Raw genomic sequence first — 27844 nt, 5'->3', positions numbered from 1 at the left:
GCTAGAGATCCCATCTCAGACAGTTCCTGTTACTGCTATTGAAAACGACACGATTCACACATCTCGCTGCATTACCCAGAAGGTGGAAAGCTCTAGGCTCCCAGAATAAAGCCTTTAAACTCTGTCTATACAGGCCACTAGAAACAGCCACATGGCCAGAAGCTGTGCCTCATGGCCAGGGACACGGTGGCTACCATTATCTCCCTAAGAGGAAGATCTCCACTGCTTCCAGAATGAGAAGTTCTCTGCCCCCTCTGCCCCTCAGCAGAGGGGAGCAGTCTCACCAGCTGGGCCTTACCATGTGGTCAGGAGAGGATCCCAGTCCTTCACCCCTCTGAAGCGAAGGTGGCAAGTCTTAGGGTTCAGCCATCTTAAGTACAAACCATGTCTCCTCCTCTCATCTAGAGATGCAGTGATGAATACAGGGGTCCCAAAGGCAGCTCCCAGGAAGCAGTGAAACAACGAAAGGGCCACAAGCCACTACTGGAGCCATCGCCATAATGGGGCCATTTTGCCTCATGTGCAGTTGACAGATAAGGTACAAAGAGGAGCTGCTGCTGCTTCAATCACTGAGCTGGCCTAGAGCTCAGCGGCCTTTCCCCTCTCAAACTCAGTCCTAGTTCATATCAGACGTACATGGGTGCTGCCCTGGAGCCTCCAGCCTCGCTCCTTGCCTGCGAGTGACCTGAAGCCAGGAAAGCCGCTCTCTGCATTCGGTTAGTGTGCTGTGAAGTTAGATGAATCCCAGTGGGCTCAGGAGACTAGAGGCTGGAGCGGCACGAGTCCGTTCCCAGGAGACACCAGGAATCTGAATCCAAGTCAGGTTTTGGATCCACTTCCATCTCCTCTTTGGCTGTCTGCGTTCCTCTGGAATGAAACTCCACCTGCCAAACACACAGCAGTTATCCAAACAGCTCTAGGACTAGCTGCAAAGAAGCCAGGAGCCATACATGGCACAGTTACTGTTCTCCACAGCCATTTGGGACTCTCCGCATCTGACTACTTGTCCTTTCTCATGTGGAATAAGAAAGGGGGATCCCAAGTCCCTCAAGAGCTGGGCTCTCCTCACAGGAAACTGTGGTCTCGACTTCATTCCTCTAGCTACTACCAGAGCTTGCATCAGCAGCTCTAATAAGAGACGGGCACCATGTTCAAGCCCCCCCTTTCTGTTCTAAGAAAGACATTTCTTAAGAGCTGCTTCCTTCTGCACAGCCTCCACAATCTACGCACAAGCAGTGAGCCCAGAGGAGTCCTCACCTGCTGCATTCCCTCTGTCCTGCTGCAGAACTGCTGGAGCTGGGCACTTAGACGAACGGTTTCCTGCTGCAGCTGCTTCTGCTCATCCAGACACTGTAAGACCAGGGCTCGGAGGTGAGTCACCTCCACCTGCAGAGCACTGCACATGCAGCCCGCAGCAGGAGGTGCAGCCTTCCCTTCACTGCACGGCAAAGCTGGACTCAGGCAAGTAGGCTGCAGAGACAGAGGGAAGTCAGGCCAGTGGTGAGTGCCACTAACGTCCTCCTTCTTCTGAGAAAGCTGCTCCTGTACTCCTACAACCAACACCCACCTGGTTTACCACCCTTTTGCTAAGCTGGGGATCTGTTCTCTTGGGACAGAAATCTCCTGGAATAAGATAGTGTCACAGGTTGTAATTTCTCAGCAGTTTCCTATTATTAGTTCTCACAGCAATGGCTGCTTTCTATATTTCTCTTCTGTTAGGGGTCTGGGCCCTAGGTTCCTCCTTTTTCTTTTTTTCCAATCTCATTAACCACATTTTTCCAAAGAACTGATCTCCTTCTTTTCAATCTGGCCAAGCCCCAGCTTTGTGTTCTAGATTCCTGTGAACTGTTCTCTCTGCAGCACCATCACTGATATCAACAGCTCTCTCTTCCTCATCCAGACAAATTAGGCCAATCCAAAACTCTCTCCTCAGCTCTCCCCATAATTCAGACATTGCCATTTACAGTCCCTGAGAGCTTCAGGCACACCTTCACTTGGGTAACATTACCCAGGGCTCCGTCTGGGGCTTGTTTAATCCAACGGGTTCCTCAGAGGCCACTTTGAGTCCTTGAAGTTTCTGGTATGGGAGAGTCTCCTTCTCTGGCTCTGAAGATGCCATGCTCAAGGGAAAGGGGCTGTCAGGCATGGGGATGAATTCAGCGTTCTCCAGCTCCTGGGTACACAAAAAGCAGCACTGCCAGGCTCTGCCTGCCTTCCTGCAGCTGGCTTAACCTCCTCAATCATCACACCAACCCCCTCTTGTGGTTAAAAAGGCTGAGAGGACTAAAGGGCTCCCCTTGTAGCACATTGCTAAGAACCTTTCAGATCATCTCTTACAGGTGGCAGTGGCCACGTGCTTTTCCCAGCCTAGGTCCCCATTTTAAGGCATTTCTGAAATTACATTACCTTCCGCAGCCAGCCAGGGCAGGAGCTGCTGTCAGCACTGTTGCCTCCCTTAGCTTCTGCAGTGCTGATCCAGCCCCCCAGCTCACGATCTGCTTCCATGGTTCCCCGAAAGCCTCCACTGGGATTGGGGGTCTCCACTTCCTGTTCATTATCTTCTTCCTCTCCTCCTCCAGTTGTGCAGCTCTGAGCCACTAACAAACAAGAATGAAAACTTTATACTCTTCCCACCTCTGCTATTCCTGTTGCCAAACACCACCTGGAGCAGAGAAAATGCAGACATTTGGGCGCTATGGCCACAGTGAGAGCACATGCTAGCCACATCTCCCTCAACAGCTTATCCGTTAACACTACCTGCAGGCCTCCCAAAAGGGCTTGTGTGCAGCAGCCTTTTACAGCTTCTCAGCTCCAGCCCTCCCACAGGTCCAAGAAACCAGATTCCATTTCTCCAGCAGCTGCCCCATAGCCCCCCTTTCCTTATCAGCTCCCTTCAGTGAATTCCTCTCAGCTTTTCCTTGTCAAATTGAAGTTCCTCAACTACAAAGGCCTCTCCGTATCCATGTTCTTCTCCTCTGTTTCAGCTGTCTCTTTCCCAGCTTCGGTCCATCCCTTCCCATGCACAGCGCCAACCAGATTTCCTGCATTCAGCTCTTCTGTGAAGCCTTTCAAATGCAGAGAAACCATGCTGTAGCACCAAACCACACCCCCTCCAAATAACCACTGAATGGACTTAAATTGCAGCTCCCCAGGGCACGTTACTCACCAGTTCCAATGGACAGGCCACTGCTGTTGGATCGGATTGTTTTCGAGTTTAACACCTTTTCTGCAAGGAGAGAAGCACACTTTCAGTTAAGAGTGCCATATGGAAAGCGAGACAACTCCTCCAAAGGCACACAACAAAGCCAGTGTTGCAGGTCTAGAGCTTAAGAGAGCTTGCCACGTACTCCCACAGCAACTTGGCCTGTTCCCAGGCAGGATTTATAGTTAAGGTCCTGACAAGCAATACATTGTCATAAACAAGATCCCAAAATTTCATTCTAAACTTACACTTACCAACAATGATGATGGTGTGCCAGCCACGACACGACAGGTCTGGGACGTGATGCAACGATCCAAATATTGGCCGAGGCCATGAGGTACAAATATCTGAGCCATGGGCTCTCTCGGTTGATGTCATTGCCAGACGTCCATTCCCACCGTTACCCCAGGCAAAGATATGGTTGTCTGAGGAAAGAGAGATTCCCACACTTTCTTGGCCTGGAATTGCTACAAGGATCACAACCTTTCTGCTGTAACTGCTATCCCAAAGTATCTAACCCACCAGCTCCATTTGCCCGTGAGAGAGCAAACTTGGAACTAATCTAAAAGGCAGCCACCAAGCCAGCACTCTGCAGCCCCAGGGAGAGCAAATGCTTGACACTGCACTGGGACTAACAGGGCCAGACAGCCCCAGTCTAAGAAGATTTCTTTATTTCAGTGCAGTGCCGCAGGGGTAGTGTAGGAAATGCTCAGTGGGAGTCAGTTAACCACCCTGCACATCTAGTTCAAAGAAACCACCACAACTTTGCAAAGTCCCACTCACCGTCAGTAGCAGCTATGGTGAATTCATCTCCACATGAAACCCTGATCACCTGCTTACCCCCCAGGGGGCCTCCCAGCAGGTTAATTCCCAGGTGCTTCTTATAGTCCCCAACACCAAGCTGTCCGCACTTGTTGGAGCCGAAGGTCAGCAGGCGGCCTCGCTCTGAGAGGAGGAACCAGGAGACAGTCACAGCAAGGGCCCATAGCAAATATTGGAAGCAGCCATGCATGCACAGAACCAGCAGTAACAGCCTATGACCAGGAAGGACTCTGGGGAGAAGCCTGCCAGGCTGGGAGGGGACAGTGCCAACCAAGAGGAATGGCTTCAGCCTGGGAACACCTGCCCAGTTCCCTCTCCCATTGCTCCCCTTTTCTGACGCTGGGACTCCTCACAGCCCTCTCACTGGTGTCACTTGAGCAATGCCTAACTCAGTCATAAATGATTCCTCCACTAGCCCACAGCACGATTCTTGCCCCCAGCTTTTTTCTTCTTTTTTGCCCCTTTAAAGAAACAGGAAGGCTGGCCCAGAAGCTGATGTTGTTGCTTCAACTGTCCAAGAGGCCACACTACTGAGAAACAGGAATCCTGGGTTCCTGGAGCAGGCATAAGCCTTGCTACCAAGAGCACAACCCTCCGTGTCAAGGGCCAGGCTGAAAGGGCTAAGTTTATGCAAAGTAATCCAGCAACCAGCATTCACTTCTTAATATACAGGGCTCACCATCAATGGAAGCTGTGTGTGTTTTCCCTGGAGAAATGGTACGAATCTTGTAGAAGGACAGCTGCTTGGCCAGAGTAAGGGAAGTGGCGTATGGCACCTCACAGTATGTCTGAGAAACGACATGTGGGTAAACACAGAGTGAAAATACACACATTCATCAGCTAAAATCTACTCAAGCATGTCTTGGCAGACCACAACATTAACCTAGACAGTCCCAACACAGGTATGGTAAAGAACTGCCAGAATCCGTGTCACTGGCTAAATCACCCTGGAGCAGCTCACTGTCTGCTTCACTACCAGGTATGACATAGGGCAGACAGGAAACAGAAACAAATTCCCCTTCCCACAATCCCAGTATCCACTGACTTGGACTGGAACTACCAAATTGGCACAAAAGCTAATGAACGCTTCGTCTCTGTCACAGAACCTCCATTCCCTCGATATACAGCTGGGAGCTGGAGCCAGGCACTCAAATGAACTTACATCATGGTTGATTATCCCTGATGTGCACTGATTCAGGCCCAGTTTGTTGAACTCGTTGAGTCCACATGCCAGTACTTTGCCTGTCTGGGTGAGCAGGAAAGTTCCATCACAGCCACAGTGAACGGACACAATGTTTAAGGTCTTTGGAACATCCACCTATGTGGAAGAAATATATCCCAAGAAAATCAAAACCCCAACACCTACTGCATAGAAGCTGGAACATGGAAACATGGGGTTAGAGCAGTGGTTTAGCTAGTCTGGGCACTGACAACAGCCAATGCAGTTATTTTGAATGAAGGCACAAGAATATCAGAAAGTCTACAGCATTCTGAAACTCTGGTCACAATGCAGAAATTCCAGGCATTCTAGATCTTGTGAGCAGACACCAGTAAGCCAGCATAGGAACCAGCAACGTGGTGCACAGGCATCCTGGTCAGCTGGGGTCTACAAGCACCAGCCCCAGTCCACCGAGCAGGGCTGGGTCTGTGATACTGTGTGACCACAGGTATTTGGCAAATCCTTGGTGGTTTCTAACACCCACTGGGTTAGATTACCTCCATTACCCCTACCACTGCATTTCAAGAAGATTTTACTTTCAACTCATCTTTAACTCATTATGTCAAATTCAAAGACTCCCAGTTGTTTGCACTACTGCAGCTTTCATCTACAAACTTAAGGTATGCCATGTGGTATTTCCTGCTATGATTTTGACCACATTAAGTTTGGCATTTCCAGTTCCAGTGTGGAGACCAGAGCAATGAAGCTCCAAGTCATGATGCTGGCTTGTTTGGGAGCAGTATGCCCCTCTGCTATGATGTCTAGGAAGAAATGCAGCAAAATGAAATGAGGAAGCAAAGTTAAAACCCTCACAAACTCTAATTTCTCAGTTGTGCCAGAAGAACACACCTGAGCATCAGGCAGTTTATATTAACAGTCAGCAATTAATCAGAGTTTATGCCCATGCAGATGTTAAGAACTAGTCACAGACCTACCTTCTGAGGGGTGTAATGATCTTCTTCTGAATCCAAGCCCAAGCGCCCTGCATCAATGAAAACACTGCAATGAGGAAAGGCCTTACAACGTGCCCATCCCTAAGAAATGGTATTGCCTCTCCACAGCCCCAAAGTAATCTCCCTACAGAACTAGAAACCTGCTCCTCTACGTGCATCACTGCCTGCCAAGTCCCAAGGTGACCCAATCCCACTCACACTACAAGTGCCCTACCCACAAAGAAGCCAAGTGGCACCCTAGAACTTCCCAGAATAAAGTTCCAAGGGCTCAGGTCCCCATCCTTACAAGGGAAGAAAGCCCAAAAGAAGCAATGTTTTTTGCTATATATCCCCAGAGTATACCAGACAGCCCCCACTTAGGCCCTGCATTACACACCTGCACCAACACACCTGCACCAACCCGCTTTCTGAAGCGGGCATGCCCCAGTGCCTTTACGTTCCTACCGTACTCGCCACAGCCCCACGTATAGACTTCTCTGTTCCTGGTCAGCACTGCCACGTGGTTATCTCCACAAGAGACCTGCTCCACAGGGTTGGTAAGAAAGAAATCCAGCTGCAAAGGCTCAAGCACTTCAGAGCCATAAGCCTTGTCAACGCCGACGCAGCCATAATAGTCCGAGCCAAAGGCATACACCTGGCCCTCATCTGAAGGACACAATGGAAGCTTGGTCACACACACAAACTGTATTAGGCTGCACATTAACCTCTTCTGACACAGCCAGAGCAACCTCTTTTCTCTAAGTATCCTCCTCTTCAGTGCAGAAGATGTCATCAGGAGACTGTGGAATCCTTTCTTGTTCACGTTAAGATGGATGACATTACACTACAACCTGCACCTATTTCAGGCCACCAGTGTCAAAAATTCTTGGGTTAAACCTGCCACTTTTTTCAACAGAAACCCACAAATTTATCCTGTGGCTCCCTAAGTCGCTCCTCCAGCACACTGAGCATCTGAGCTTATCTCTGTGAAACCTCTGCTTTTCTAGCACTGGCAAAATAATATGGAAACTACCTTGTTGAGAATTGTTTTTATGGGACAAGCAAGATTCAAATTCTTCCATAACTGACAACACATCTTTCAGTCTAGGAGCAGAGTTAGAAATAGAGATCGCTACCAGGTCTCGAGCTTTCTGAATTAAACAGCAGATCTCAGATACACATCATCTTTCATCACTGAGAGAGTCTTTCCCCACACAGTCTGGAAAGAGTTTCAAACACATTTACATCCTTCACTTCAGGCTCCTCTCTCTTTAATACAGGCATGTGCGGAGGCAACGCATGCACTGGTAAGAGCAGGGACTCTGCACAGCCACAGGGGAGCTGTGCTCAACACCCAGCTTCATCACCAAAAAGGAGCACATCCTTAGTAAAACACCCAGTCTTCCTGGGAGTCAATATCTTCCTCTGTATAATAACATTGATCTAGCTCCACTCCTGCACCTACTAGTCTCAAAACTAAGGGCTGAGAACCATATGGGACTATCTCCTTTGTGCACTCTGCTAATGTTATTGTGACAGCAAACACCTCCACCATGCAGCAAAGCCAGGGGACAGCGGTGCCCTTCAGCTCTCACCTGTGATGCACACTGTGAAATCATCTCCACAGGACACTTGGCGAATGGCTTTTCCCTGGAGCTTCTCAACATGCTTTGGCTGCCGGTAGGAGGCTCTGTCTCCATGTCCCAGCTGCCCGTGTAACTTGGTGCCCCCCTGCATATTCTGCAAGACAGAAGCATCTGGTAAGATTATGTATCCATGACCCCAGAGGTGGTCCCAAGTTAGAGCACCTCGAACAAGCAACGGAAGACAGCAAAGAGAAAGCGTGTTAGGTACTCCAGGGAATAGACTGCTATCTATGTGGGATAACAGCAGGCAACATTCTAAATGGCAGCGCAGGCTTTCAAGCCTGTTATGCACTAGCAGGGAGTGATCCTATCTCTGGTCACCAGATGGTGAGGAATCCCTGCTCCTTTCTCATCTGCCAAGCTACAGAACCCATTCCCTGCCGGAAGGACTGAAATTCATCCCTCAGTTTTGTGACCAACTTTTCTAAATCCTAACGACTGCAAAGAAATCCGTAACGTGAAACAAATGCCACAGAAGTGGCCAGACCTACCAATTCCACAGGAAAACCAAAACAACTCTGAGTAGTGTTAAAGCTAAAACTAAAATATTAATAGCCAGCTGGAAGTTTTCACTGGCCATTCTTGCAGTAACACCTACCAAATGACTTTAAATTGCTCTCCTGTTTGGATCTCTTTCTCCTCTCAGCCACCTACCAGTATTTTCTAATCTGGTTTCACATATTCTGTATCATCAATACAACAGCCTGTGGAAGCCTGGAGGTGCAGAACCCCTCCATGTAACACATCATCTAAGCCTGAGAAGACTAGATTCAACTGTTTTAAATGCATTACATACCAACATTTTTTTATTCGCTTTAAACTATCACAGAACTTCCACTCATCATAAAAAAAACAGAGTTGTTTCATGTAAGACATCTCTGGTTTCATCCACAAGCTGCCTCTCAGATGACTTGTATTAAAACAGGGTCACTCACCCCATCCGTTCTAATCTCTGACAACCTTCCTCTAAAATACACAAAGCCGACAGAGCACCACAAAGCCTCCGGTGCATCTCTAATAGTCAGGAAGGGGAGGAAGAGATGTTTGACTCAGTCTCTAAGCCTACCACTCCACCGTCTACAATCCTCAAAAACTGGATGGTCATGGAAATGTCATGATGGAAAACTTCTCTCCAAAACACAACTTCCTTGAGACTCGGGTCCTAAAGCAGATGGCCTCACTGTGTCACTGCAATCAAATTGCTCCTTTTCCAAGCTTTTGGCTCATCTGATTCTAACAAATTCATCAATGCTTAGCAGTGGATCTGGACTCTCCCACCCTTACCCCTTCCTGCAATTTCTCTCACTTACCACCCAGGTGTAGAGTTCCTTCTCCACTGTCACCACAGCAAAGTGAGTGTTACCAGCACACACCTGGCGTGCACTGCAGCCACTTTTGATAGCATCCAGCTTCTGGGGGGTGGACTTCCCACCCCCCCAGACATACACCTCACTAGTGCGCGAAGTCACGACTGCAATGGGAGCCTCATTCACGGTACTTGACCTGCACAAGACCCCCCAGAACACACATGCAATAATGAGTTTGCATTCACTGTCATCACTTACTTTCCTACTGTTGTCCAGCAGTTTTCCCTTCACAACCATTTACAGGTTTTATCTTCACCAACTGTTCCTTTTTGTTGAGTGGCCATGAGGCCTCAACTGCTATACAGAGAGCTCAGGATCTAACCTGCCCCAGAGCACCAGAGAAAGCAGCCTCCAGGAAGCATTTTAAAAAGCCTACAATCCAGTTTGATGTTATTTAAAAATGATGGGCTTCCATGGAATAGCCATGGAGCTGTTCTCATTTGTGAGACATGACAGCTTTACCAACAGTCACAAAATCTTGCACAAACTACAGAAGCATCTAAAAGCTTCTAATCTCCCTCTCTCCTCTATATTTAAATGACAGGCTTCTATCCAAGGGCAAAACCATAACTCTTCAATCCAGTTAAGAATCAATTCACAAGCAGACTGCAAGATGGAAGTTGTGACCAAAGCTGTGACTGTTTGCAAGCAACTCATGAAATGGAACACTTCACATAAAGTGCTCAGATATTACTTCCAAGTTTATGAGGAAAAAATAACAAATTCTATCTAACAGCTCAACAGAGAAAGAGCTATACATGTCATGGGAGCTACCTGCTTCACAGAGCAACCTCTGCATATATCCGGTTTTATGAAAGATATTTATATTCATTTGATATTCAACATTCAGACAGTCATATCCCTCCTGTTGAAGGTAACCTGCATGAAAGGAGGGATCTACATCACACTGTCAGGTATGTAGTCTGTAAAGACTACAACCTCAGTAGGACAGGTCAGAGCTGCATTGGACCTGCTGAGGTAAGGCTCCAGCCACACAAATAAGCAGGATATAAAAGACAGAATAAAACATGGGACAATTACCATGTAACAACAATGTCAAATTCCTAGCGTTTAGGAATTAGAAACCTACACTATTCCATTAAGGTTGCCACAGACTAGCACTCTCAGTAAAGTTCCTCTCTGGGGACCTGTTCTCTCCACACTTCCTTTCAAACACATGCCCAAATAATTACCTTGGTCGCTTATTTGGCCCATTAAGCAGTGTGACTTTCTCTTCCATCTCCCTGCCAAAGGAGAAAAAGCGTTTTAGGAAACAGTAACATTGCCCAAAGCAATTTTCTGACAAGCAGCACACACAGACTGCTTTCCTTTCCAATGGGAAGCTGCTCCCTCTTGGAGGAAATGTGGCAGCTGTTTGCCAGCTCACAGCAATAGACAGTAAATAGGGCAGAAGTAATGTACCATAGAGCTACCAAGCTTCCAAGAGAGCTGAGAACAACAAACTACACATATTCCAGAATGGTGCCAACCAATACCCAGATTGCACAAGAATGACCTTAAATGGCTAAACATTACCAGGATTTGGGCTTTCACCCCTGCATACAGCAAGACAAAACTCAAACTTTGCTGACCACTAAGTAAAAGAATTTGGCATAAAGGACTAAGTCTGCTGGTTCCCAAAGCAACCAATGTGGGATGCAAACACTCCACCTTTCATAAAAAGACACTGTGTGCAGGCTGATGGTCAAACCAAGCTAAAGTGGACCATTTTCAATGCAACTCTCTCCAGAAGAGGGAGACAACAAAGGGGGAAAGCGAGTGTCTCTGTATTGCATGATGTGTGTATTTTGAAAGGCCTTGTCCCGTGATTATAGGAGGATCTCTGTGACCCTTCTTTCAAAGAGATTTAAAGAGCAGGAACCAGCATTCCTCAAAGGAGCCTCAGAAAGGGATGCTTCAAGGTTCTCAATACAATAGCTTCTAAGAGAAAGGGTGCAGAGACCTTTCTTACCATACCCATGCACCAACAGAACATTGGACCAGAAGACAGGACAGCAAGAAGGCACTTCTCCCCTAAAGAGGACGCAGTGTACTTCAGTAACTGCCTCACATCAGGCCAAATTAACTTCAGGACTTTGCTACAGAAGGATAAACACCACTAGTCTGCACAAACACTCCTGCTCTCCCCAACACCAGGTTCCAAGTTTCACATGAGACCATCTAATTACCTCCTGCGTTTGCTGAGAAGGGGTTGGTCAAGCAATTCATCTGCAGTGGGTCTCTTCTCTGGATCCTAAAAGAAGCAAACAACAAGTCATTCCTTGGGAAACGCTCATCATCTACAACAAAATCTTGGGCCAGAAGACATCACTCAGGCCTGCATGGGCCTCCTTCCCTGATTCCTTTCAAAAGAGAAAGGAATTCATTCAAGTATTTGGGATGAATAGGAATTAATGCCGGGGATGTGCAGGAGGGGCCTCCAGGCTCTGAAGGTATCAATACTGTGTTTGCTTTCAAGAAATTAATTCCCTTCAGAAAGACAAGAGTCAAAGTCAGAATGACAGAACCTTAAGAGATTGTACTGACATGATGCTTCCACCTCCTCAGCACTGCATCACAAAATAATTGCTTCTGCCAGCCCACTAAGTAATTGTCATCAGAGTAAACCCAGTACTCCTCCAGAGCCCGCATGACTGAATGGCATCTGGAGACAAGGCTCTCAGAGGATGGGAGGAAGCCTTAGTGATGCCTCAGGCCTCACAGAAATTACCCTGCATCAACAGCCCTCATGCTGGAATAGGCATGTTGCTCCCCCTCACCCTGAACACCACGGCTCAGGCAGCTGGAAAGGGGTGTCTGAAAATTAAAAGTATTTCACCGACCTGATCAAGGCAGGAATTCACCATCTGGATCAGTTCCCGGGAGTAGACAGTGGAATCAACCTCCATGGCACGATTTCCTTGAACAATCTTCACACAAAGGTTCAGGGGATTCTAGGCAGAAACCATGGAGTTGGGTAAGGTGTCCAATGGGAAGAGATGCTACAGGCCACTATTATTTTCCTCCTGCTCCTCTGATCTGGACACATCCTTCTTCCCTGCCTAGCAGTTCTCCAGAAACCTAATAATAATTCCTGCAGGAACGGTATCTCTGATAGCTGGGACTCGGTGGAAAAGTCCAGCTTTTCACCAGACTCACTAACAGCAGGGTGATGATTGGTTTCTCTCCGCATCGAATCTCCTATGCAGCATATTGCCCCACAAGCAGCAAAGTTACAGAGGACTTGGTAGCCATGATGAGAGGAAGCCAGGAAAGGATGGCATTTTCACGTTGTCTCTTTAACGGTTACCACATCGCGCACCGTGGTAGCTAGCAGCTTTTCCCATCTCATGGCACAAGCTGGCAAATCATATACACCAGCCAGCAATGCTTCCTTTCACCCTCCCGATGCCAGCTTGACCACACTTCTCTTGCACCCAGACTTCAAGAAAGGGTAACAGGATTAAATCCTATAATACCAGAAGGCTGCAAGTTTTTGCTACAGAGCCCTGCACAGAAAATTCACTGCTAGTAATGCTGGGAAGACAAACCAACCAACTACAATCACAAACTTCCTCCTTGTAAAGAAAAGGACGGTTCACTCACACCAATGATACAGATTAGCACAGCTTGTGGCTGCAGACTATGGTGGGTTTGGCAGAAGTTAGAGAGGCACCTGCAGCGCAGGATAAAAGAAATCATGCAGGCATTTTCTCTGGCACTCCCAGGCCACTGCCTTCTTAATTAGCAGATTTAAACAACAATGAAAGAAAAACTTGAGTTAAGAAAGCTATGAGCCAAGTGTGAATCTCTGGCTGATAAACAATGAGGTTATGCAGTCCATCCTGGGCTGCAGACTTACAGTAGCATCAAAGGTCCTCTTCAGAGTAAGAAGCTCAAAGATGACACAGCCCACAGCCCAAATATCTGATTTGAAGTTGTATTTCACACCCTGGCAGAGTTCTGGGGACATGTAATATGGAGTTCCCACCAGCTAAGAAAAGAAAACAAAACAAAAACATTCAAAAATTACAAATGATCCAGCAGCCTTCAATTCAGGAGCTCTGCATCCATCATGTTCACACAGGCCCATGAACATCAGAGCTAGATGCAGCCCTGACACTGCACTGAAGTGACACATACGACACACCCCACCAACATGCTGAGTGATGGGAAAAAGAAGCACACTTCTTCCCTTCTCATCCACAAGCCTGTGCCTCTGTTTCTTAAGAAGATCCTGGATCTCTGCTCAGCTCCTGATGTGCTATGTATTTCTCAATGAAGTAATAGTCTTAAGAACACAGCAAGGACTTGCCCCTCTCTTAAAAATACCACATTTAAGAGGTAACCAGGGGCTTACATACTGACCAGGCATATGGAAACCCTCATAAGCGGTTGAAGAAAACAGCATCTAGAAAAGCTTCCAAGCTTCCAACCATGGATTTGAAGACACGCTTCCTGATCACAAGGTACTGCCAGAACAAAGGCTACTCTGTCTCTGATGAAAAAGAGGTTACTTTTGGCTCAGTAAGTTAAAAAATGGCTTGAGTCACACCTGAAAGGCTTTGGCTTCAGAAGTGGGCTTTCCAAAACCACTGGTTTAAAATAAACAACACCCACCACACAAAAAATCCCCAAATCCGGCACTTAAATACTGAAAACTTCCCAGGTACAACTGAAATAGGGATGTTGCTTGAGACAGAACAAACATGACAGGTGCAAGAATAAAGGTGCAGGATGAACAGAGCTCATTCCCTAGCAAGGAATTAGACAGCAAAGTAAAATGAGAAAGAATTCAGAAGAAGGGGAAAAATTTATAGTTGCCCTCTTTTCAAGTCTCTCAGCAAAGCTCTGAGGGAAGCTTGCCCTTCATTAGGCTCTTCTAGTACACTAGATACCTAATGGGTACATTCAGAATCTGCTACCTCCCTTCCATTTCCTGTTACAGAGCGTGACAGCCACAGAGCTAGAGGAGTCCTAGCCACAGGAACATTTAGAAGCACAGTATAACATGGAGAACTAGGACACTGCACCTAAGCCTTGTTTTAAGCAAAGCATTACATAAGCTTTCTGTAAGACTGACACATATTTTCTGTATCTTTTTTGGTAAATGGGAGAAGGAATGATAAACTGAAAAATCCAAGTTAGTGAGCAAGACATAAACGTTTTACAAAATCATAATCTGACTGTTACAGATAGGGACAATAACATGCCCTGCACTCATTTCACAAAAGAAGACTTCCAGACTGCCACTGGCCATTAGATAGCAAATTGAGCAACTAGCCCAGAGCACACCCAGCACATACAAAATGAAAGATGATTTAGATCAGTCGTTCAAAATTTTTCTGAAGTGAAAAAGGGGGAAAAAAAGCTTGCATGTGCAGATGCACACACAAACCAGGCAAAACCAAACCTGGAAATTCACAGCACAGACCGCACTTTCTTTCAAAGCCAGGTGGCCATGAAAAATATGACAAAACATAAGTTGTTTTGCTGCAAGGGCTTTATGCAGTAGCCCTGAGTTCCCACTGACTGTGCAATTATACAGTAGCATGCATGTTCTGGAAGGAGGTTGGCCAAGTATTTAACTACACATCCTAACAGAACACCAATAGCTTGCCTTAAATGTAATAATAGGGTCTGGTAAGAGGAAGTGCAAGCTGTCTCGCATCCCAAACTATAATAAAGGCCTCTAGCAGATAGGAGCTTGAGACAATATCTCCTTTTTTAAGCCTAGAGCTCATCACAGAAATTTATGGAGCTGGGAAATCCAAGCCAAGCCTTTCAGGTGCCTGCAACAGAGTTCATCCTATATTATTAACTCTGGCTGCAAAAACACTTTCTGGAAGGGTCTGGAACAAAGCCAGGCTTGACAGCCTTCTGGTAGAATTAATCTCTCCTAAGAAAGCTTTGTCCCCCTCCAAGAGCATTACCAATAGACTATATCTGTGGTTACTCTAAGAAGCACAACTGCCTTGCTTGCTTCTTTGTAATTCAGCTCAGAATCCAAATATTAAAAGAGACAGGAGATCTATCTATGGCACAGTGCAAAGACAGGCAAGCACATCTGAACTACCCAAGATCCAGCTGAGGTAAAATACTCCTATTAGCACAGGGGCATGACCAAATTAATTTAATTTGCTAAGTTGGGCTTAACTCACCCAGAGGAATAGTGCCATACTGATATGACTGTACTGCTCTCCCTGCACCTCTGGCAACACTGCCGTCATATAATGTAGATTCACCTTTGGAAGTACCAAGCCTAGGTACCAGTGAAAGAAAAGCAGTGCTCTCTAGCATGGCTATATTGGCACAATTCCATGCCCACAAGTGGCACTTATCTTTGTCTACTACTGCTTTGCACAGACAAAAACCTCCAAATGGCAACCTGAGAACAAGGATAACTTCAGGCTGCAACACGCCAGCAATTATGCCAATGTTAGTGAGGTAACATTGAGGGAAATGAGAGGAGAGTGAAAGGAAAACTACAGAAAACAAGCAGCAAGAATGTACAGCATCCCTGATCTTCTGCAAGGCATGCAGAGATGAAGGAAAAACACACCTCAAGTTTGCACACAAAGGCAGCAGATACTCACAGTCTCAGCCATAGAGTACTCAGAGTTCAGCTTCTTCGCCAACCCATAGTCCCCCAATTTAATCAGGTTTGCCTTGGTTAGAAAGATATTTAATGTCTTTATATCTCTGAAAGAAGAAAAAGAAATGCAGACACACCAATGTATCTCCAGATTTCAGTTTTCCACACATTATTATACCTCCCCCCAAAACGAGGCACTTGCTACTCTATTTTCTCTCACACACACAGAGCTCTCCAAAGGCAATTTGATCCCAAGTACTGGCGCAGTAACTGTAGTTATCCATATTTTATCGAACCCCTGAACAAACTCGACACACTCTAAACAGCTCAGGCTCCAGACGCCTATATAAATGCCACAGATCAAAGATAGCTCTTTCCCCCCTCTCAGTCTCATCTTGTATGAAGGTCATTATGCAGTCCTATTTTTCCTGTTTTATAAACAGACCCAAGCCAGGTGTCACTGAGCTCACCAAAAACATAAATGTACGCATGAATATGTAAGTATGCAAATAAAAGACAGAGAGTGTGAAACAGACGACACTCTAGAACTTAAACATAACATCCCTCTACCTCAAGCCTCAAGAACAACTCTTTACAACATGACATACTACACCCAGAAAATCAAAACACTGATCAAAAATGCTGAATTCTGAAACTCCTTGAAAACACTTTCTCCCAGACAGAATAATTTATATGTAGTTTCAGAGATCAATAAAGAGGCTGTAAATACGGAGAGGAAGCCCCTGCAGTATGATATGCTTCCCATGGCCAACACCTCATAACACCCCCTTTTCCTAACGTACCAACAACTTCCCAGTGTAGATCAGGACATCAAGTAAAGCAGCACTTTGCATTCATCCACTTGGGGCATCGCAAAGTCCTGGGTCACTCTGACAATGTCTGCAGCAGAAGGAAATCACTGCAAACATTTAAATAACTGTTCAATTTGTTATTATGGAAGGATTTGGGGCCACACAAGTTCCTAGACTGTGAACCCTGCTGTGAAGATGGGCAACGGATGTGGTAAGCAGGAAATCACTGCAAAGCAGGACAGACACAACATCTGCTTTAGGCCAAAAATTTAGGCACTACTTTGTCAAGTGTAGGGTACCAACCCTCCATTAGGAAGGCTTCCAACTAGCAAAGATACAGCATGGCAGCAACCAGGATGTTATCCCACAGAAAACTTCCTCACATGGCTATGCTCAGTTAGAGAAGGATGTTGTGAGGCACACAATCCAACCATGCTGGGAAGAGCTGCCCACACGTGGTACTCCACAGAACATCATGGCCTCCTTGAAGCACACATGAGACATAAAATTTATCCCTCCCAAACAGAAAAGGGCAACAGAAAAAGGTAATTACATCCTCATTGAAATCTCAGTCAATGTCAAAATTACCATTACAAGCTAACAAGATGTATTACTTCCTTAAATAACAGGCCAAAGAAATGAGATTCAGCCAAATGCAGGACAAATCTGTGATTATACTACAGCAATGCACCAATGCAAAGTCTTCATCACTGTTAGCCTCTAGGAATTACAGAAGGACATCCATGTTGGTTTGAAGCTATTTATTGCAGAGAGGGTAGGAAGTACCTTTGGCCTGGGATAACTGTTCTTTCTACCCACTTTAGCAAACATCATGTATGTGCTATGGCAATAAAGGGCCAATTTATTTCCTTCCTGCATGTATTAACTCTTTGTTCACAAAAGGGATACTTAACATCTGGGCAGTCCAGTTATGCTTTGGAGAGATGCCCAGTGCTTGCTTTAAACAGAGAAGCAAAGGCTACTTAAAGGATTTCTGCACTTACTCCAATGAAAGCACTGATTACCTTAGCATTACTGCATGCCACACTTACCTGTGAAGAATTCCTGCTCGATGAATGCAGCTCACAGCTGATGCAATTTGAAAGAGATACCAAACAACCATCTGCAAAGGTCGAAAGAAAAGCATTATTTGAGGCTTGCAAAATCCCAACAAAATACCAAACCCCGTATGTCCCTGTCACAGAGTCACAGCAGAAAGGCCTAACTGGACCATTTAGATGCTCCTACATAAGTATGAAAATACAGAATTTCCTGGTTTGGAAATCTCTGAAAAGACATTCCAAAGGTAGATTGTCTTAGTGCCATTCATAGTGTCTGTCCTGACAAGCGTCACAGGATTCAGTGAGTGAAAAGACTTATGAATGACAGCCGACAACCATCTGGGAAAGATCTACAGTTGGGCTTTCTGGCATATGAACTGTAACCATTTAATATTCCCCATGAGACAGAAGGCCTTAAAAGTCATTATGTAAGATAAATAAGAATAATCATTAACCACCTCAGTTTGAGGTGGAAGCAGATAGCAGAAAATAAGTTTAAAAAAATAGAGAGAAAAAGGAACAAGGATAAATAAATGTCTATGGTGGGACAGATTCAAGGTAATTACTCAGAAAAGAACCTACAAAATGCTTAAGAAGAGAGAGAAGTTGAGTACCAACTAGGAACAAACACAGGAAGAAGTTTTAAAGTTAAATGTTAGCCAAGACGAGAAGCTGACCAAAGTCAGTTGAGCGCTTTCATTCGTTATTCCTCCCTTCCAAGCTTATACTGCTTATGGACAGACAAAAAGGAAAATAAAAAACCTTTCATTAGTCCATAAATGCTTGCAATGTTCAACAGGAGAGAAGGATGCCAGTCTGAGACATACACAGAAATTCCTTCCTACCAGCACCATGGAAAAGATATTGTATACTTGCATAACCAGGCAAATCCCCAGAACATTAGTCCAGCCCCACTGCTCCCTCAAACAAGTCCAATTACCTCTTCTTCAAATAACTTGTCTTTCTGCCGCAGAATCTTATCATAGAGGTTCCCTCCTGTAATTAGAAGTGAATGAGAAGACAGAGAGGTTCATCTTGATTAATGGCAGCAATTACTCTGCTCAGGTACTACTGGGAATACTCAAATCTCCTAAGGGATCTGATGAATCACAACAGCTCTTCCTCAGCACTTCTCACTTAAACTGGTCAGGCACTCACAAAATTAAGATTTTTTTTAAGAACTTCACTGGCATATCTAAGCTTAAGCAGAGATGATTCTTTTATAACACCACCATTCATTACTATGCGAAAAGTGAATCTGTAAAACAGGCTAGCAATCCCTACTTTTTACCTGTAAGTGCTTCCTGTAATACATTAACATTTATAACCTGTTCACCAAGTTATGCGAGATTGTCCTGCTCAGCGTTATATATAAATATGTAATACATTAAAAAGGAGAAAGAAAATAATTGTAAGTTCAGATAGTCCCTGAAAGCACAAGTTGCTGCCTTTCCCCACTTACTGCCCAGCTCTGACCCGCCTCTCTCCTTCATCTGCCTTGTCAAACACATCAGTGCAGAATTCAGAAGGCCTTGGCAACAGCAGCATCACTGACAGAAGCCTGGAATCAGCAGACTCTTCGGGGCACCTCATAATTTCAAGATGGCAGACTGAATATCAAAGAGCTGAAAGAAATGATGCTGAGAGCTCCAGGCAGCAAGATTCCTTGTCAGATTAGTATCCTACCAGTAAACCCCAAATCTCTGATCACATCCTGTTGCTATTCCATTTTCCAATTATCATATATTATATTCTAATACTAACAGACCGCCAGGCCCTTTCTACTCCCATGGGTATGGTGCAAGACAGCTTTCTGCTGTATTTCCATGGGCCTGTCAAGTTGAAAACATCCAAGCAATGGTTGCAATGGCTCCTTTTCCTCTTCAGGGGATTTTTTTCTGTACTAGTGAGATTTTTATTATATTCTAGTTAAGATTCCCTTTGCTTAATTTCTTCTCATTCAGCCTTGCTATAACCTCTCAGCATTTCTCTTTTCTGACTTATGCTCACATTTGCAAATTATCTACAAATCACAGTGACAATTTAACCAAAGTATTCACTTCTGCCTCTTCTTCTGAACCCTCTTCCTAGCAATTCAGGCTATTCAGGCTTTCAGTGAATCCTGTCCCTCATCTATTATTTTTTGCCATCTTTTTCACAGCTCTTCTGAACCAGAGCAGAACAACAGGTACTACATTGCCAAAATCTTACACAAGGAGGCAAATTAGCTCGACTCAGATAACCAATACGTCTACGCACACATACTAAAAAGAACCAATTATTTCTTTAGTCTAATCACATCTTACCTTCTTTCACATGATTCTCTCTTCAGCAAACATATTTTGTACGATATTTATTCCCAAATAGATTTCAGATGTATTTACTGATGATATCCCATGATAAATCCAAGTCTTATGGTACCATGATATATATATTCAGAACTATAGGCAAATAAATCAGTAACTTGACTTTCTCCCCTGTAAAACGGGGACAAAATCTACTTAAATTTGAAAGTCTTTTCTAAGTATCCAAGACAGATGTGCCAATTAAACAGTCAGAACTCTGGATTCTGAGGGTGTCTGACAGTGACTAGTTCAGCTTTACTTTAAAAATGACTTATAAATATCTTGGACTTGTACACCTTAAGAAAAGCCACGTAAACAACTATTAACACATTGGCAGAACCAATATCTGTAAGTCTAAATGTGATTCCCTCTTTCTCATGTTTCTAGTTCTACACCACTTAGGCATATTCAGGCAATGCAGGCCATATACACGTCTTGGTTGTTGTCCCAGAGTAAAACAAACTGTTTAGAGACATTAGCAAACACGCACACACATCAGTACTATGCAGCTTCTCTCTACGACCTCAAAGAAACTTATAATGGCCCTAAGCATACAGTCTTTTTGAAGCAGCTAAATAACTCGCACAGAGTACTCCTACAATAAATGGTGCATTGAAGAGCTAACATTCCCTTATTCTTGCACCGGATTGCACCGTGAATAAAACCAAAAAGCAGAGAAGCAGAAACGGCTTTGGTTAACCTGCCAAACAGGGTGTTTGACACCCCTCTAGAATACCTTGCACGACTCCACTGTCCTTTCCAACCTCTCCCAGTGAAAGCAATCTGTTCAAAATGATTACAACATGATGATAGCCACTTCCACCAAAAAAAAAAGGTTCTGCTGATGAGCCAAGGCTTAACATAACCCCCAAACACACAGAGGATACTCAGTCCCACTCATCCAAATAGGAACTATACTGCATTTCTAGGTAGGTATTCTGTTTCAGCCATACCAGCTGCATATCACCTCCTCTTCCAGTTGTGTAAGAGCAGCTGCTACTCACACCTTCACATCAAATCCTTGTACCTCTCCATCTCAGCTAGCACTGTTTCCGCTGCAAACTCCAAACAATACCATGTGAATTACTCTTGGATGGAATTGTAAAGTTTTCTCCACCACCAGAAGGACCAGATTTATATATATATTTTTATGGTAAATGTAGAAGCTGATACCACAACTCAGGAAGAAGTCCTGACTACAGCTTTTTTAAGCTTTGATTTATAATTACCAAATGGAGGGGTCTTTTTAAGTGATGCTACTGAGAAACAGCCCTACTCAACCCAGTACTCTGTACTGGCATGGCCCTCAGAGTCTTTTCCCACTGTCCTCCTAAAAGAACACAGCAAGATGCAGTAGAAATATATATTCCAATAACCCACTTCTTCCACTGCACCGACCCCAGAAATCAGCTAATGCCTGAACTGCCTGCACTAACTACTGGGCTTCTTTCCTTGGCACCTGAAGCACCAATCAGTCAGAAGGGTTCTCAATCCCATCTTCAGGAGCTATGCAGCAGAATTCTCCTCTGCTCCCTAGAGGACACCCCAGGAATACTCCCTGCAGGTTCTGCAGGAGGATGGCACAGCAATGTGGCAGTCGCCTGTTTGTAAGTGGGATTAGAGGGTCTCACCATTACAGTATTCCAGCTCAATCAGCAGCGTGGTGTTATCCATGAAGTGATTGTAGTACGCGATGATGTTCTCATGCTGCAACAGCGCGAGGATCACAATTTCATTCAAGGCATCGCGACGCTCCTTTTCTGACAGCCGCGTCAGGTCCACCTCCTTCCACACTACAAGTGAGTCATCCTGAAACACAAAAACATCTTTTAATTCAAACCACGCCACTAAGAACAGTATGTGCCTTTATAGCAGGGCATTCAAATTTCAGGAAAGGCAAAAAGATTTTACCTCTTACAGATTTCAGACAGAGATTCTTCACAACAGTAAGTTTTAAGGTTTTTTTTTTGTTGCTAGGAATAGCAATGGCCTGAAGCCATCTTTCTAACTGGCCAGCACTCCTTTGGGGAGGAAATTCACCATAGAAGCCGTATAACAAGGTTTCCAAGGAAAGACACAGAGTTTTCTTTGTTTCAATAAAGACTAGACATACTCCAGTTCAATAAAAGGAAAACAGTGTATTTCCAATCCCAAATCTGCAGATATTGTACCTGGCCATAAGCCATTACAAGTACCCCAAAATACCCAGGTAATCTTTAAAAAAAAAAAAAAAGAAAAGAAAGAAAGAAAGAAAGAAAAAGGAAACTAGAACAAATTTAGTTTGACCTTGTTGGGCCCATCCACACTGTCAGACACGCTATGAGTGATCTGCCCAGGGAACAGTGTTCACCTACAACTGTTTGAGCTGTGTCACCTCAGGGTGGCCCTCCCCCAGGAAAAAGCCTGAAGAACTTCCCTTGGGAATCAAGTCAAGTGCTCTTCTCTGACAGCCACTAAAAACCACAACTACAATTGAACTGAATGCGATTAAAGGACTTGGAAGCAATGGGAGGACTGGCTTTTCAGTCAGTTTCCCCTGACTGTGCTGAAATGCTGATCACGCAAGAGAATTACCTGTATGAGATGCCCCCATGTCCTCTGTGACTGGAATAAAACATAGAAAAATGAGGAATCTATTAGCATCGGAAGAGCCTCCGTATGTCCCTATGAAACTTTAAGGTGACCAAGAGACTGGTGGCACTCAAGTATGCCAAAACCCAAACCCTGTGCCCCTCGACACTGAGGGCCGAAGTCACCGCTCCGCATCAGCTCTGTTGCCGGGGCTGTCACTCGCGGGGGGAGCCCCTCTGCGACTCTTCAGACGCCGGCGCCTCCAAGCACCCATCCTCCGGAAACCGCCCCGCTCGCCCTGATAGCGGTCCTCGGAGCAGCCCCCGAGACCCCTTCCTCGGGGGAGAAAGAGAAGGAAAAGGCGGAGAGGGCGAGAAGGCCTCTCTCCCGCTGCCCGGTGGGGGTCCAACCCGGCCCGGCCCGCCCAGCCCCCGGGGCAGCCTACCTCGGTGCGGCGGTAGAGGGTGGCCTCGCCGAAGGCGCCGCGGCCCAAGGTGCGGATGGGGATGTAATGCAGCTCCTCCTGCTCGCCGGGCAAGCCGCCGCCGCCGCGGGAGCCGCCTCTGCCCGAGGACTCGCTGCCGAAGTCAGAGCTGATGGAGTCGCAGTGCCGCTCGTACTCGCCCAGCGACATGGCGGTGGCGCGGCCCCGCTACGGCCCGGCTCTCCCTCAGAGAGGCCCGACAGGTTCCATGCTGGCTCCCAACCACGACCCGGAACCGCTTCCTGCCGCCGCGACGACCTCCGTGCTCCCGCCTCCCGAGGCCGCCGGGCCCCGCCTGCCGCGAGCGGCTCCAAAATGCGCTGGAGGTAGAGGGGTGTCTGGTACTCGTGTCGGTAGTAGGGCACGGGGCATCGTCGGAACCCAGAACGAAGCGCAGGCTGCCGGAGCCTCCTCCACCTTTTCTTCCTGCCCCTTCCCGCCACCGCGAGAAGCCTGCACCAGCACCTCAGGTCTAAACAGAGACGTTGTTTTACTTCCCTAGAAGTCAGGAGTTCAAGGTTATTTTCCTTAAACGCTCTCAGTTTATATTTGGATAATCAAAAAGGTCAGGTTGGATGGGGATTTGAGTAACGTGGTGTAGTGGAAGGTGTCTGTGCCCATGGCAGGGGGGTTGGAACTGGATGATCTTCAAGGCCCCTTCCAACCCAAATCTGTGATTCTATGGTATCTATGGAAAACTGCCTGAAGTAATTGATTTCCATCCAAAAAGTCATTACTGTTTCTTAGCACACAGATGTTAATTTTTCTTGTTGCTTAACTGTACCACGCACTATATGCATTACTGAAACACCCCAACAAACACCACGGCTGTATCCCAGGCTCAGAGGTCTGCTGGGAAGATGAAGGCACCTGCAGTGGATAGACATTTCACACCATTAATAAAAGGTAGCAGTGTCCCTTACCTTGACACTCATGGTTTGTGACTTTTCTCTCTAACCAAGATGAAAACTTCAGAAATAACATTTTCTATCTGGAGCTGCAATAACTTCTCTGTTGTAAAGAAGTACCAGCAACATTAGCCTTCAGTGAGCGACTGATTTTCTTCAGAGATCATCATCAGTTCAATATTTTGTTTTCAAAGGCCAGCAGCACAACCACAGATGGGAAAGCGGAGTGGAACAATGGAGAATGTTCACTTCAGAACACGGGATCTGACATTTGCAGGAGATGGCAGGACCTGAAGAAGAAACCCCTAAGGACAGGTACAGCAAAGCCCAGCTAGCTTTTATCCCACTACCTCAGGAAGACACTTTATTGCTCAGAGCATGAAATAACAGGCAGGGTTCCTTACAGTGTGGAGAAGGTTAAAGAACTGTTCAGCATGATATGATCCTGTTTTAAAAGTAATTTACCCATCAAAATTTATTTACTGTGCATCATAACTATTTCTGTACAAAGATGTCCTTCCAAGCAGCAAAGACAGCATGTCAGTTTTAGAATGAAGGGGTTTGCAGGAACATATGAAAAAGCTCAGACATGTTCTGCTAAGGACTTCTCTCCACTGTGAGGGGAGTACCTGGCTAATAATAATCATGGTAATCAAGATGGCAAAATCTGACAGAAATGGGACTAAGGAATCTGCACCAGTTGTAGAAAACCAGAATAGTAATTGAAAAAGGTCAAGCTTCATTTTTCCAGTTTGAAAAGTAGTTATCATCTCACCAATTTTATCTACAGTACTACACAAATACTTCCATAAAATTATCACAGTAGCAGCTACAAACAAGTTTACCCACCCCACAGTGCTGCCTTTACTACACTTTAAAATGCAAGGCAGTAACTCTCACAGCAAGATTCTTCCTAAGGGAAGTTTTTACTGAGCATCTAAAGAAATTACACCACCTAGAGGCAGTGTGCCATTCTGCCTCTTACAGAATCATTGCTCAAGCATGAATTTGGATAAGGGTAGGAACACTTTAAACTAAAGTTATTTAAACTAAATCGTAGCAACTGTCTGCCCTAGTTCAAAGATCTCATTCATGGTTTTCAGACTTAAGACAATATATTGATTATATTACTAAGACAAGGAAAGAGAAGCCCACACTGGAAAGTAAGAAGTGACAAGGCATCTAGATGGTAAATTATAATTAAGAAACACCACCATGAGATTCCAGTTACGTATGTATAGCAACTACCTTACAGCTGAGAGAAAATTATACAAAGAAAGTATATTGAGGGGGAAATAAAAGACCAAGCAGCTCACCAAGGTGAGAAAACCCTAGAGGGTAAAGATCTGCAGCAGATCAGACCAGAGCTGCAATGGGAGCTGGAAGACACCAGCATGCCCTCCTCTCTGCTTGCCTCACCTGCATGATAGCTGTAAGAACAGCATTCCCACATAACCAAGAAAGGCCAAGTTCATCTCATTACAATTCCAACAGAACATCCTGGTGCAGCTTATGCAAAGATTGTATAATGTGTCTGACTTAAAAGCTCAGGGAAAAGATACCTCAGGAATATCAGCCCCGAAAGGAAATTAAGTGACAGGAAACCACAGCAATGAGACAGAGCAACGTGAGCATGTTTTGTCGTTACCTTTTTTGAGTAACATGCCCCAAAGGAAGTTATTCAATCTGCATATTTTATTGCAAAAACAAATAAACATCAGATGGGTCCTTCTGGACATGGCAGCTTTTTCCAAGCATGCGCTAAAGGAATGATCCTCATAGCAAAGATCACTAGAACACACCTGGAGATCACAGGTCCTCTGGCAGGCTGCGTCAGCAAGCTGGAAGTGCAGAAGCTAATGCCTTAAGGTGATAAACCACACGGACCTCTCGCAACAGAAGGAGCAACCAGGCATCTGTAACAGCCATTTTGGAGAAAGTTTGAGTCACTTCAGCTGAAACAGAGCAACTCCTTGTCCCTGCCAGTGCAAAGCAAAACAGGCTTCCTTCAAACACTGCTGGGCAAATGCAAGTGTTTTAGTGTTAACAGCAAAAGCTTGGGCTCACACGTTTCAAGTTAATAAAAAGGTCCAAGAAATGCCAATAGGCAATTTTTCCCATAAATCCTCTGCTCCTTCCACCTTCCTCAGAGAAGGGCAGGCCTGCCAGAGCCTGCAGTAATTTGAGGGAGGAACAGCAGAATAATCACATGCCTGACAAATTTTCCAGGTGAAGGGGCAGCAGATGAAACTCCCAACCCTGAACTCTTGCAGTCTTCACCAGACCCTGCATTTTTCTCCTGTGAAAAACATGCCCATTTCGGGTTTGTGCTCGCTCTTTGCCAACAAGTCACCTTCAGCGTGTGGGAAGTTAATTTCCAAGAGACTTTGTTCACTAAAGGCAAGGCCTTCCCCGGCAGCTGAAAGACAAGTACAGCAGAGGGATACAGGTAGAGATGAGAGAAACAGAAATACATCCCATGAACTGGGTTGTGGGGTGAGGAGAAGCCACACTGCTTTTTCAAACCTCTGCTGTAAGACCCCATGCAGTGCACAGGCAGGAATCCCCCTCATGGTCTCACCAGCCAGTTGCCAAACTAGTTTGAGTTGTTAAGTCCCTGATGTGCCAGTCAGGAAACAACACAGGTGGTGGGCTGTTTCTCACATACCTGAGCAGCTTCTAAGAAATGAGCAACAGAATGTGTAAAATGCTTATCCCCTCATGCGTGCACACAGACAGCTGCAGCAGGTACTTTGTACAGGGTACAGCCTATACTGGCATAGCGGGAGGGGGAATACATGGAGATAAGCCTTACTCAGGAATGCTCACTTGTGGTATTAAGTAGTATGATAATTACATCGTTAGTCACATTGATAAGTGGGTGGAAGAGGCTGGAAACATCTGATGCAGTTTGCTACAGGCAGTTATAGCAGTGATGCATCTGTCACACACAAAGATGGGCTCAGACCCAAGTATCTGCAACTGCTCAACTTTAAGCTGCTTCCCAGAAGTGAAATGGAACGAAGACACTAGCTCTTCATGCAGAGTGCTGTAAAACAGCCCAGACACACCACAAACCTACCACATGACAACAGCTGTAGGTTTTCACATGCTCAAACATTCATTCGTGAAAGAACTTGCGAAGGCTAATCCTTATCCAAAGATCTGGGAATTTCCCTTCTTTAAATCCTCCCTGATAATACTAACAAGTTACGTAGCACTCACGTGCCCAGAGTCCTGTTATGTGGCATACGTTACTTGGTTACTGCATGACAAAGGCTCACAGGCTCAGCAGAGATCTGACAGCAGTTCAGTAAATATTTAGCCACTCTTCAGTGAGCATCTGTCCCTCACGCATACCCAACTCATTTTTGCAACAACTTAAAATTCCCATTAAAGCACAAACCCAACAGTTAATACCATTTGTCTTAATGAGCTGAATTTTACATAGGAGCTGATGGAGAAACCCAGGATCTGTGCTCTAGAGCACCAGCCCTGTTTCACTATTAGGCTCTAAATTCCTCCACATAGAGGTATGTAACTACAAGGAGGGGCAAAGAAAGGCAACAAATGGTAACCTGAGGCACCTCCTCTGCTGTGCTGGTCCCAGCTCAGCAAAAAAGCTGGAACAGCCAGTAGGTTTCCAAAGCCTGGAATTCTCAAACTCCTTTGAAATTTGTGGCTACAGAAACCCAAAGGCTTGCGAGGGGGGGCTGCATACTGCAATACAATAGCTTGCAGAGGAACGTGCACAAAGAGGACAGACTCACACAGACAACCGAGGCAGGTTGGTTCTCCCAAAAGAAACTTTATTTGAGAAAATTGACAAAAATCCCCCAACCATTACAGTCATTACAGATAAATCCACACCAGCCCCCTC

The 27844-nt window shown here is 45.5% G+C and overlaps 1 protein-coding gene across 2 annotated transcripts; it reads right to left on the bottom strand.

Annotated features, from left to right (window-relative positions):
• On the bottom strand, positions 1-23330 carry NEK9 (NIMA related kinase 9). Of its 2 annotated transcripts, XM_057428477.1 has the most exons (23): positions 23018-23330; positions 22576-22605; positions 21633-21810; positions 18597-18652; positions 17648-17718; positions 15785-15890; positions 13051-13182; positions 12032-12142; positions 11378-11442; positions 10382-10432; positions 9132-9324; positions 7771-7915; positions 6641-6841; positions 6179-6225; positions 5187-5342; positions 4704-4812; positions 3986-4147; positions 3457-3627; positions 3167-3226; positions 2407-2597; positions 2009-2173; positions 1258-1470; positions 1-884 (listed from the first exon to the last, which is right to left on the bottom strand). In XM_057428477.1, the coding sequence occupies exons 1-23, from the start codon at positions 23204-23206 to the stop codon at positions 762-764; spliced, it is 2925 nt and encodes a 974-aa protein (XP_057284460.1). In that variant the 5' UTR covers positions 23207-23330; the 3' UTR covers positions 1-761. The 2 variants fall into 2 exon arrangements, with proteins under 2 accessions (XP_057284460.1, XP_057284462.1); XM_057428479.1 differs by lacking the exon at positions 22576-22605 and having other exon boundaries at positions 23018-23328.
• Between the last annotated feature and the right edge of the window lie 4514 nt (positions 23331-27844).

Source organism: Pezoporus wallicus, unplaced genomic scaffold (genome assembly GCF_028554395.1).
Source record: "Pezoporus wallicus isolate ANWC-B61680 ecotype Strahan unplaced genomic scaffold, APGP_CSIRO_Pwel_v1 contig_3486, whole genome shotgun sequence".
Classification (NCBI taxonomy): Eukaryota; Metazoa; Chordata; class Aves; order Psittaciformes; family Psittacidae; genus Pezoporus; species Pezoporus wallicus.
This window is presented reverse-complemented; position numbering and strand designations above follow the sequence as displayed.